Source organism: Lonchura striata, chromosome 3, assembly GCF_050655825.1.
Source record: "Lonchura striata isolate lonStrDom1 chromosome 3, ASM5065582v1, whole genome shotgun sequence".
In the NCBI taxonomy this organism is placed as follows: domain Eukaryota; kingdom Metazoa; phylum Chordata; class Aves; order Passeriformes; family Estrildidae; genus Lonchura; species Lonchura striata.
Genome location: NC_140705.1, coordinates 104,522,831 through 104,536,147, shown reverse-complemented (window position 1 = coordinate 104,536,147; position 13,317 = coordinate 104,522,831). Strand labels below are relative to the sequence as shown.

The following is a 13,317-nucleotide window of genomic DNA, read 5'->3' as shown; positions in this document are numbered from 1 at the left end:
GTACAATCTGATTTAGAAACCATTAATTTTTAGCTTCTCTTGGTTTTACTGTGATCACAAAGGAAATGGGGGTCCAATTACAGTTTGGGAAAAACTTTTGAGAAATTTTTGTATGTGGGTTTATACAAATTTGTATATGTGTGTGTACATATGATATGTAAATATGTATGTGACTTTTAAATATATATTTTATATTTCTAATAAAAAACTTAGGCAGCTTAAAAATGAAAAGGACTTACTTCATTAATGGAATTACTAACTTAGTGTAATGATAGTGATGATGAGCTTTGAAAATGTTTTTGGATGAATTAAGGTAACAGTAAAAATGAAGCCTGATCCTGTATGAAAAACAACAACAGGTCTTGGCCAGCTTTGGGAAGAAGACTTTCTATCTTCTTCTCTCAATAAAATCCAGGAAGACAGGCCATTACAAAGTTTGCATAAGTCCTTGTATTCAGCAGAGAATCTTCATAAGTATGTCCAGAGAAGCCTCCTCTGAGTTTCTTTTCTTCCAATTCCACTATCCATTAAGTGAAACTGCTTTGAAAACTGATTCATTTTTGTTAAGTCTTCCTTCTAATTTTTTTTCCTACAGCTGCGTTTTCTTTTATATATTAAAAAAATAATTAAATCTCTTTTAGCTATTCTGAAGACATGAGGTGTTGCTCTCACAGAGAGAATAGCAACAAAATGCTATGGAGATATATAGCAACTCAGATTTTTACTCTCCGTCTCTCCCCTCCCCAGTTAAAAACAAATTTTGGTTTATAATTTCTGTGAGAAGATGTATTTTGATTAGGTAAGAGCATTTGTACACAGTCTTAATGTTAAATAAACACTTCAGTTTTGTCATCCTGAAGGGACTGCTGAGAGCCTAATGCTGTAGTCAAAATTTTATATACAATTTCTATTCATTTTAGCTGTCATTATGCACAAATAAGGCTCTCAGTGAGCATAAAGTGATCACTTTCTTTGCCAACAATTTTCTGTTCATTGGAATGTGCAATTATATAATTATTGAAACAGTTTCCTATAACAATATAAGTAGAATGGAAATGCAAATTATGTTTCTAAAATTGTGCAATTTTGGGAAAAATTCACTGGAAATGGATGTGCTTTGCAGATTATACAAAACTCATTTCTGAAATTGCTTTTTTTTCCAAGGTATTTGGCAGATTATTTTCTTTTTTATTTTTCCAATTGTAATGTATGCTCTTTTCCATTTATTTTCTTCCTAAGTTTACAAGGAAATTATCCATAATATGCTGACGTATTTTTCCTGTTATTATCTATCTTAAGCATATGGATTGAAATTTGATGTATTTATGAAAATTAAGTTATAACTAGTCTAGTATATATGAAAATTAAGTTAAAACTTAAAAGTGATCACTGACAAGGCTGGAAATATATTTATTTGACTGTTCTTAGTACTTTTGGGTAGAGTTGTTCATGTGGTTATGTGTACGTTTCAGTGAAGGGTCTTGAGACTTTTGACATTGTAGATTATGTATGTTTAATGACTATAATAACTTAAACTTTTTATCTATTTTCATCTATGTACATCAAGTTTTAGAGAAAGGTGCTTTACAGGTGTTTTCTGCTGAATGGTTGGGACAAAATTAATTTTTAAATAGGTGACTTTCCTGAAATCTCTAGCTGTTATTGCAAAAGATAATTTCAATTGTCTTGCCTCCCTGCCTACATTCTCCCCTCTACTCTTCCCCAAAAAGTCAAAAGACAATTTTTGAGGATTCTAAACATTTTTTATTTTGAAATGTTTTTGACTTTTTTAAAATCACTTTTTTTTTTTTTTTAGGAAAACTAAACTCTGTTCAGTTCATTTGGAAAGATACGTTACAAGTTTTTACCCTCTATATTCTGGGTGGGTGGTTTCTTGGTCAAATAAAACCTATGTTAAACTTTTTTATTTTGTGAGAAAAACGGTTTTTGCATTAGTCAGAAATAAATTTTATTGCTGTAATAATTATAAATTATCAGTATATGTTATGCTAATCTAGGAGCTGCTCTAATTTATTATTTTCCTGTTGACTGCCAACTGCTTCTTCTAAACTCAAAATAATCCCATGTGCTCTGTAAACTTGCCAGAAATGCAGTCAGCATCTCAAGAGCCCATTTCTGCCTCTTAAATATACTTTTGTGCTGGTTTTGTAAATCATATTGAAATGTGCTAGAAGAATCTGAATCCAGGTAGTCTGAATCTGAAATGCTGCTGGATTTCTGAGCCTTGCTAAACTTACATGAGAGAAGCAAAGAGGGGGAAGAAAAATCTCACCATATATATTTTCTTTATTGGACAAAAACCTGTGGTCTGGCACATCAAAAATGAGAGTAATATTATATAATTTTAGTTGTAATGTCAGCCTGTTCCTGAAAGGCACTCTCAAAGCTGTGTCCCTCTCAGGGTTATGTGCTGATGTTGCATCTCAGTTGAATGCCTTTGAAAATGCCTGCATTGGTCATGTTTCACAGCCTCATTCCCATTCTAACCTGGATGTGCCATCTTTGAAACTAGGACAGAAATCCAGTCCCAATCTGCTGCTGCATAAATTGAAAGTGTGTAGATCCTGACAGAAGGTTAGTCTGCGCTAATGCAATTTGGAATACTTGAAAACACTAATGCTAATAATTACTAATTTATTTTACTTGTCCTTTTTATTACTCTGTAGTCTTCTTTTCATCTTTTATGTTCACTATATACAATGCTTGTATTATTTTTTTGTACAGCACCATTGTAATTAAAAGAATTCAATTACAGAAATTAAACAAATTTCTTTATTTATAATTAAAGGAATTCTGACAGCTTCTCCAATTGCAACTATAATTTGAAATGGAGATAAAGAATTTATTTGAATGACATACATTAATGTTTAATTTGTAGTAGAATTTCCTGTTGGTTTTTATCTCAGAAATGATAACAGGTTCTTGTGGAACAATAATTTGTGTCACACAAGCAGGCATGTTAGGTGAATTCTTGAGTTACAGTTCAAGATTCAGTTGGTTAAAAGTACCTTCCTACTATGCCCCACAGATGGTCATGTTTTCCATCCAAGATTTAGTAGCATAAGTAGTGTGGCTGAGATGCAGTTTCTGTATATGACAAATTACAGAAGTAATTGTAATGTCACCACTTTATTTATGTTTCTATTTATATGTTATATTTAACATTGAAATTAAGATTTTATACCTGCATACTGAAATAATAGGCACGAGTGAGAAACTTGAAAAATGTCTCACCCTCCTCCTAGGTATGAAAAAAAAAAAAGAAAAATTTTTTTGTAATACAATGTGGTTTTCAAGTTCTGTGAAACTTCTCATATGTTGGAAGGAAAGATTTCTCTGTCCAAATGAAGAAAATCCATTTCCAGTGTTCGGTGCCACTAAGAGAGAAAAATGACTTGTGTGTAGTTGCTACAAGTCTGGATGGGCTTCTGGATATGCTTTGTGTAGCATTAATTACTATGTTCTTGTGAAAAATATTAATTTCACAAGTTTTTTATCATGCAGTGAAAATATTGTCTGTGGAGCAGGAGTTTTCTTAATAGTTGGTTTCTGTCTTGTAGTCACTTCTACAAACATGAGAAATTATTAATACTGAACTTCCTTATCTCATGAGAAATTCCAAAGATCATTGAACTTCAAGGGATGGAGTCCATTTTCTCAGTTCTTTAATAGGTGACCAATGAATTTAGAAGAAAATAACAGTTTGTGACTCATCAATAATTTCTATAATGCTGTAGCTACTCTACAAGCAGGACTCTTCAATATCCAAAGAAAAAGAAGGCTTCTGCATAACAATTGAAAAATTCTGTAATTACTGCAATTTTACTGCTATGAACAATTTAATTTATAGGTTCTAACACAATGTTATACAAGAATGGTGTTTTTGTAGAAACTCAATTATTTTGTTTGTGTTTGTCCTTCTGCATTAGGTGTGAGGAAGGATCCTCTGATCTTCAGAAATGTCTTTTGGCAGCTTCATAAAAATACTGGCAGTTTGTTAAATTAGCTGTGCTCCCCACTGCTGGGATTAGAGGCCATCAGTCTCAGCCTCTCCAGCAGATACTGCAGTGGAAGTACCTGGAGCCTCACAGTATTGCAAGTGCTCATTTCTGAGCTGGGCAAAGTTGTGTTTTTCCTTAACTAGGAGCACTGTTGGTTGAGTTTTTTTTGTGTGCAGGGGGCTACTTGTGTGCAACTGCTTTTTGCAGGTGTTTTAATAGCAGGACTGATTTTCATTGCTTTGCAAATGTTTTTGTCTGCGATTGCATCATGTGATTTACATGAAAACATTGTATGCAATTAGGTAGAAAGGCCAAAGGATATTCCTTTCAGGTACAGGTAATTAACAAGCATAATCTAATATGAATGTGTGTCAGAATTATAAGTTTTATTTTTTAATATAGGTGCTGTCTACAATAAAAAACTTTAGTCATTTATTGTTTGTTGCCTGACATAAAATAGGGAAAATATTGGATAGTTTGATAGAGTTGGGTAAAGCCCAGTAACATACCTTTTTCTGTAAAAGCACCTTTCACAGAAATGTCATGGAAGTGTATAGAATAGGTGGGTGTTGCTACTACTGTCTTTATATTTCCCTTTGCAAAAAATGGTGCAGGAAAGGCATGGCTCTACCATATACTCAGAGATTTTATCAGAAACTAAATGGAGGACTATTGATAATGATCTAGAAAGTTCTTAATGAAGCTCAGTTCATCCATTACTCCTTTGGTTATTTCCAATTTTTGTTGGAAAACTACTTATTTTCCACGTGTTCTTTGTGCACTTAGATATGATGTTTATAAAAGAATATTTATACAAATATGAACACATACATATATCTTTTGGAACCAAAAGCCTACTATTCTTCATACAAATCCTTGCATGCAGAAACCCCATTTCTGCTTTACCTATAGGAATGTTAAGTGACAAGTGAAAAATCCACATGTGAAACATCAACTGTTAGAATACAATGCTAATCTGAATTATATTTTCCTAAGAAAGAAGTTATTGAACAACAGTAATCACAATTGCATGTCTTTTTCTACATGTGAATAAGGACTCACAGAAATTTCTCTCAAGAACTGCCTCAGTCTGGATTAGTAAAATTTCTCCTGCAATGTCTAGCAAGGATTTTAGGTGAACAGAACTTCCATTATTTGCTTTGCAATGTTGCTGCTATTTTTAAAATTATATATTATTTGTAAATTTTGTTATAACCTACAAGAACCATTTTTGGTGTTAACCATCTCCTTTCTTTTTTCTAACCAGGTATTAAAGTGAAATTTAGAACTCAGGAGCCTGATGGTTTGATTTTTTTCTCTGCATCACCTGGCAATCAGGAGGAGTATATTGCACTGCAGCTGAGGAGTGGGCGTCCTTACTTTCTTTTTGATCCACAGGTACAACAAAAGTCAGGATCCTGTAAAAATAACATATAATTTGCCTTTGTACTTTTTACATGCTTATCCTTGGTTGGGGTTTTTTTTAGGTGGTTGTTTGTTTGTTTTTAAATTTAATTGATACAAGTTAACTTGCTTCTCAGAAATCTTAGGTAACTAGAGATTTTGAGGAGATAAAAACTAAATCTTTGCACTTTTTTTTTTATGCCACAATATAAGACTTTTTTTTTTTTTAATTTTATGAGTTGGGTTTTTTGTCAATGCCACTAAACAGCACTACAACTTAAACTACCAAGATTTCAAAGTTGTGCAAAACTAAGTTTAGAATTAGTTAGTAAATTTATATAATGTTAGTCAATTATTTTTAAGCCTCCTATCTTGAGACTGTTTTCCTATAGAGATCAGCATGTCAACATTATGCAAAAACATAAATAATGAGGGAAGAAGCAACATAATCAAAAATAAGGCCACAATGCCTTGCATTTCTGTTTGGGTATTTTATGTTTTCTGTGCATCCCACAACTGGATCTCCTCATGGAATTAAAAACATTGTGGCCTTAGTTATATTTCATAAACATGCAAGAAACTGTAAATAATTATCAGATTTTATCACCCACTGTTAACCTTTCCTCCTCAGCTCTGCCACAGTCACTCTCTGACCATATGGAGGTGTTGTGCATTAGTGAAAATCCCCTTAAGCTTTGGAGCACCTAGAGAAGAAGCAAGGTGCTGCATAGCGGCTGGCTTGCATGTGATCCCCATGCTAGAAAATATTAAATTTGCTTCTAAGCCTGAGATAATACATTTTAATTCTACAGCATTTACATACAGGCTTTGTCTTCTTATGTACTTCAGATTTTGGGACCCAGCTTAATGTTGTTAATATCGTCCTCATAAACATTTTAATAGGGACTAGTTCTGTTTTTGCTCTCTTACACCTATACCTTCTTTTAACTAAATGTTTTATTTCCTTTTCAAGATCTTCTGAGGTTTACTTAGATTTTTTGTTGTTGTTTGAGGGTTAATTGGAGTAGATGTCTTTCAACTGACATTTTAATGCTTCAAATAATATTCCTAGTCCTTCTTGCAGGTTTGCTTCTTCTAAAGTGGCTTTATGTCAGTTTGTTTAGATCATTCCCTAGAAGATATTTTATTTGTTTGGATCCACAGTATCTGGGAAACAGGAAGGGGAAGAGATGGAAGAGTGGCTGCTTTGGGGCTTTAATTTTCCCCCAGCTTTTATACCTGTGTTTTAACTGTAAAAAAACCCATCAGGTCTCATATTCAGTCCTCTGAGTGTCTCAGTTCATGTAATATTTTCAACAGTTACTGTCTTGAATTTTAACAGATTGCGTGTTTATGAATGTATCTCTGTTTATATTTTTGTTTCATTTAAATCAGGCAACTGTTCCATGCTGATTTTTAGGATCATTACTTCAATAGTGTTTCCTCTTATAAAATAGGCAATGGTGCTGAGTACTTCAATTCCTGTTTAGAGAAAAAAAAAAAAAGCTGTCATTCATGGCACCCAGGAACAGTGTAGGTCTTAACAGTTGATTTACTATCTTGAAAGCTAATGCTTTCTAATTTTGCATTAATAATGTGGAAATGATTCCTGTACATTCTCAGATTCTCAGAAGTAGGGTACAGTGACCTACATCAAAGTGTTTTGTGTAGAAAACTTTTCAAAATATTTTACCTCTGAAAATTCAGTTATCAAAAATTTTCAGTCTCCTGTATCCCTAATATGCTGTGCTACCTTACTGTCATTATCTTTCTTTGTTTTTTGTCAGAGTTTGTTTCTGTTTTCTTTTTGCCATGATTTGCTATTCCTTTCCTGCAGTATCAGATATGCTGTACTGTAGCAGCATTTCTTCATCTTTCATTTGTGCATTGCAGTCTGCATTAGTGTGGAAATGCTTTAATTACTTCTTATTGACATCATGTGGTGTCTTAGCCAGGTTATAGGCATTGTTGTCTCTAATTAAAGTCATGGCATATACAGTAAACATTTATGGCCCTTCCTTTGTGCTCTACTCTGAGAAATTGCAAACGCTCTTTTTGATGACAATTGTGTCTCTGCAGCTTTTTATCTGTAGCAGTGTGGTGTAATATTCTGTGCTCCCTTCCAGCTGTGACCTGTGGCAGGTTAATTATTTGTACCCTCAGTCCCTTTCGGGATGCTGGGCTGTATCTGTGCTCGTGATCAGCCGCGCGTTCTCTCTTTGTTGTGTCTGCTCTGGGGACAGTCCTGCCAAGTCCTCCTGGTGGGGAGCCTTCAGCAGCCGCGCTTCTTCCTTCGCTAAGTGTTAATTTCAAATCCTTTTCTTCATGTCCATTCATACTTCTCTGAGCTCCAGGTACACCCATTCATCTGGCTATTGTCTGACCATTCCTTTTTGTCTTCCTTTTTGTACTGTGCAACTGCTCTTTTCTCCTTCCTAATTGTTTTACTGCCGTTCTTTGTGGGTTTCTACTCATGGTCCAGGAAGCATGAGGTTTTTTTGCAAACAGATGTCTTCCTTAGTCTTTTTGGAACAGTCAAATTTTTACATAGACCTTCCTCCAAACTCAGTGTCTGTAAACCTTTAGTTGTCTGTAGATTTTTTTCTTATCATGACATCTTTACATCTACACCTTAATTACACAATCAGCTCCAGCTAAGTTTATGGTTATCTTGCAGTGGCTACAGGTAATTTCTTTTTTTCCAGGGAAGCACTGAATATTTTATACCAAGTGAAATCAGTTACAGTGGAATTATAAACCCAACATGAAGCACCTTTTTTCCTAAGTGATTAGGAAAATCTGAGGATAGACTGAGATTCTTCTCACAGAATGGAGGGAATTGTATCCAGCTCTTCCATTTTAGATGATTTACTAAATTTTACAGCAAAAAGGAGGAGCACCAGATACTTTCTTTGTGTATGTTGCCTTGTTTGTTATTCTTGTCATGGAGAGGCCAAAATATTAGGCACAGTCTGAGGGTGAGGTTGTTATTCCACAAAATAAAAGGAAGGAAGATGGACAATACCTGGCTACGTGTCCCAGCTAGATCTTCCTCCTTGGCACTGGCAAAACTTCAGTACTTGTTCACCTTCTTCGTAGTAGGAGTAAGCATTAAAAGAACTTGACTGGGAAAACTGTTGCATTCAAACTTTGGCACCTGAGACAGTATCTCTGAAGATTAATATTTGTGATGTTTCTCTGTATTTTCAATGTAAACATCAACATGACAGAATAATTTTTATTTACTCAGTTATTACTGACAGGAACCAAATATTAAGACTTATTGTATGGCATAGCAAAATAATCCAGATTTCAAAGTATGTGATTTCCAAAATTCATGACAAGCCATTTTGCAATAGGCTGCTTGAACGTGATCCCAGAGTGACTCCGGTAGTTCTGGAAAAAGTGTAAAGAGGCCTCTCCAGTGCAGCACATGCTGAACCTTGAACACTTTTTTTTGTCTTCTGCCTTCCTTCCCCCAAAAATTAAGCACAGGCTAGCACATACGCTTGTGTGGTCCCAGATTGAATAGGTTACAAAGAAATGTGGTTTCTGATGTATAAAACTGTTAATGCTCTAGACTGTTGCCAAACATAATATGAAGAACCACTTATTCAGGCACCTGATCTTTAAAATGCAGCATCGTTTGTAACAATTTTAACGCTAACTAAGTACACTTTGATGAGACAGCATTTAATAAAATGCTCATTAATTTCATCATTAGCAAGGGTATGCTAAGAAGTAAGCCAGTTTCTTATGTCACGCCCAATTAGCATCCCATGCTAGTAATCCCATTAGTATTGTTGAATTCACTAATGGAAAAACTAATGGGCATGCTACCAGGGCACATTAATTGGGCATGACACCAGTTCTGGTTTTAATTATTAAACTACGATAATGAAATGTGTGTGTTTGTAAAATATTAAAATGTTGAAATAGGAGAGAAGACAATAAAAAATTGTATATGAAAAAGTGCCATTAGTATGTAAGGATATATAGCTTTGTATTCTTATTATGGGGCAGAGGATTGCTCCAAACCTCTCAGTACCAGGACGTTGGCTGAATGGAGCTGGAAACATGTTGTAAATATTCACAGGAAATAAATTTTTCTTTAACTGAGTACATATGTGCACATCACATATATATTTTGATGTGTAGGATACACAGTAACAGTCCCCAATGCCAAATGTAAAATGTATTCTGGGTTCATAAGTCTATGTGCCAAAATGCAATTTCTAATGGATGAATATTACTAAAGGCAGAATACAAAATTTTAATAAGAGGATTTTAGTATTAATCAAAATAGGTGGTTGTTTCTATCAACAGCATTTCTCCATGTGCGTAATTCTAGGATTCTTGTACCAAAAATAATAATGAAAGATCTAGAAAAAAATTGCTAAACTGTCTGGCTTGCTGCTGCAAAGTTACAAGCTGGACTCCCAAATTACAAGAAACCAAATTTTTCATTTATGTACTTTTGGAAATTGGTTTTTTAAGCCATAAAGTAACTGCAGTGGTTGAGATTATAGCACAGTGTATATAAAGTGCTATAATATATAAATAAACATATATAAAGTGCTATAATATATAAAGAAACCTATACAAAAAAAACATTTTTCTATCAGTAGTTGCCTGCTCTATAGAACAACTCTCTGTTATGAATTCAGCAGAATAATGTTGAGTTCCCAGATAGTTTAAGAATGATATAAAGTCCTGAGGCAATCATAGGAATTATTAATTACAGTTAGATGATTAATTGGATATAAATATCAAGAAAATTCTTGAACTGTATTAATTTTGGTTTTATTATGTCATTATATTAATTTATGTTATGATATTTTGTTTGGTTCTTTGCATTCTTGAGATTTAGTTGGTAACTGCATCTATTAAATTCCTCTTACTTAGCAATTCAGAAAAGATTTCTCTGTATATGTAATAGATGTCCTTAAATTTACCCCTTCATGTAGTATCTTTGTTTTATTAAAATCAGGTAAAAATTCCCCTTAAATTTAAATACCTTTTTACAAGCATCCCTTGTATCATAAAAGCAACCTCAATAATTAACTTTTAGGGTTTTTCTTGTTTAGTTTGGCTTGCTTATTTGGTTGTTTTTTTTCTGTTTGAGGTTTTGTTTTGAGGGTGTTTTTTCTTTGTTTTGTTTTCCTGAATCTCTTGGTATGACCTTTTACGCCCATAAATGTATGATACTTTCTCATCTAGAAATTTTAGTCCTTTTGGTACCAGGTTAACATGGACAGAACATGCATCTGCCGTGCTACACATGCACCCCTTTTTTGGATCCCTTCATGTGGACAGGTGCTGCAATTAACAATCCTGAGATGCAGCTGCTCTCCATGGATGGCACATTGAACCATGGCCATCAAACTTCATAGCCACAGCAATCCTTGAAGTAGTTAAATAGAGACATAATAAGAAAAAAGGATAAAAAGTAAAAAATTTGAGTGATGTGACCCTCAATAATTTGTGCCTCATCCTTGTCTTTATCAAGGAAACTACACAGAATTTTCTATTTTTAATAGACATGTAACTGGGTGCATGATCCTTCATTTATTATTTGAAAAGGTTAAATTTAGTGGTTAAATTTAGAAGGTTAAATAAGGCCTAAACATCATTCAGCAGTCCAAAGGAAGTTAAACATAGGACTGTTGTCTTTATTTTTAGATGTTATATGCTATAGATTGTCATAAAAGAGTAAGATATTCTAAACATTACCTTCAAAATATTCTAAATCAAATTCTTCTGTTACTAAAAAGGGATCTGCAGTAGCAGTCACTCCAACTAATGATGGTGGAAAAGTGTATAATGATAACAGTTGGCATCAAGTTATTGCTACAAGAATTCAAGCTCTGGGAAACATCACAGTGGATGGGCAGTACACAGGTAATAAATTAATTTAAATAACTTTGGTATTACTAAGGGTATTGCTCACTTGCTTTTTCACTACCTCTGTTCACCCATACAGAAAAAAAATCACTTAGTTTTCTGACTGTTTTATCCTTACTGGTTTGTCTGTTCATCTGAGGGATGTCTCCACTGTGAATCTTTGATAATTGTATACCAAGTCTCTCTCTGTGCTTGTGAATCTGTAATTGTGTTAATCTCCTGTTATAAAATAGAGCTGTAAATATTTCCTGGATATGTATTAGGAAAGTCTTAAACTATTGTGTCACATTATTAGCCTCTTTATAAAATACCCATATTTTGTTATTGAGTTGAAAATCTGTTGAAAGCATTGAATATGTGAATAATATATTATTTTGTTCAGGTTCTTCCTTAGCAACTAGTGGCAGTACCATTATTGGAGAGAACACAGGAGTTTTTGTTGGAGGACTTCCACAGGGTTATACTATTGTAAGAAAGGATGAAGGTATGTATGATAAACAAGTCTAAGTACAGTTTCTAAAATTTTATCTTTTGGGGTAGACCAAAATGTCTATATAGCTGATTTCATCAGCATTAAAACAGCTCATGAGGTCTGTGTACATTTTAATAGATTTTGTACACAGAACTGGTATGAGTGTGAAACTTATGGGTGTGTTTTACATACAGTTTCACAAATTCATTCCAAAATACCAATGTAAATGGTTTGCATTAGCTTAAGCACATGGTTATGCATCCCAGTTTGATGGAGGGATACAACATGCTGGCCTTTTTTAGTGTGAGTTTGTATTCTTCAGAAGTTGTTGCACTGAGCTCAGAGATGTATGAATATACCTGTATTTTACAGATACAGAATTTGTGAGGAGCTGGATCATATCTGACTTCTCAAAGAATCAATAAACATAAGTTTTCATACATTAAGTTAGTATATATGCCCAGTGTGTAAACTGATGATGACCAAGATGACTGTCTATATCACATATGCAGTCAACTGCTCTCAGTGACTTCATATCCAGAATTTTGTTTTTTTCTTATTAATCTGAAATCCAAATTCTTTATTAAGTTTGTGTGTCCGCCTCTGACATGAAATCTAGTTGACTTGATATGGGGTGCACTAGAGTTCAACTTCCTCTTTCCTTCTTTATTTCACTGCACTAAAACCAGAAATACATGCATCTGTTCTTCTAAAGCATTGGTTCACAAAGTAATCCAGAATGCCTCTTTCAAAAACTCTAGCTATATATTCAAAATTAGACTGAATATAAATACCATTTGAGAGAAAAATACCTATAAAAACAGATTCAAATTTTTGCCCGCTGTAATAAAGAAGGGGTAGCAGCTATGTGTCATTGATTTTGGTTTTTCCTTTTATACAAAAAGGGAAAGAAATACTTCCTGATGAAGCTTCTAAACATGTATTTCTCTGCCTCAACTGTTGCAACACTATTGCTTCCTACTCAGCATATTTGTGCCTTTCTTCAGAATTACTGTTTTGTTTATAGAAAACTTTTTTGATCTTCACAGAGTAAATTTATGCTGTTGATTTGAAAGTACCTGTATGCAAAAAGCTCAAAAAGTTTAATATTTTTCAGCTATGTAACAGTAGGTGCTTTAGTGATTAGGCCCACTTTATGAACAGATTGGTGGCTGGTTTTCTGTGCACACATGGATGTACATGATAGAGACAGCATGTAGAAAACATAAAAATTAATTCCTGTGTTTAGTTGCAGGTGTTTGACTAAAAAAATTATTTTCCTTTTCACAGGTATGAAGAGGATAGTCCAGAAAGGATTTGTGGGCTGTCTCAGTGACATATTTTTGAAAAAAGTGCATACTCCCTATGAGAACTGGGAATCTTTGAATTGGGAGAATGCTGAAGAACGAAACAATGTCTACCATGTTTGGGAAGGTTGCCCCATTGGACTCTCAAAAGGAGCACATTTTCTTGGCAGAGGTAGTTTGCTGTGCTATTGCTGTATCCAAATATGTT

General features: G+C 33.9%; 1 protein-coding gene across 12 annotated transcripts in view; it reads left to right on the top strand.

Annotated features, from left to right (window-relative positions):
* USH2A (usherin) overlaps positions 1-13,317 on the top strand; it is a 391,259-nt gene that overhangs the window by 140,110 nt on the left and 237,832 nt on the right. For all 12 annotated transcript variants that reach the window (XR_014954513.1, XM_085577109.1, XM_085577108.1 and 9 more), the window contains 4 exons: positions 5,290-5,420; positions 11,201-11,327; positions 11,713-11,814; positions 13,093-13,281. Coding sequence is in view for 11 of the 12 variants with exons in the window: in XM_085577109.1 (XP_085433235.1) it covers positions 5,290-5,420; positions 11,201-11,327; positions 11,713-11,814; positions 13,093-13,281 (549 nt within the window). In the remaining variant the exon portion in view is untranslated. The remainder of the gene's footprint in view (positions 1-5,289; positions 5,421-11,200; positions 11,328-11,712; positions 11,815-13,092; positions 13,282-13,317) is intronic.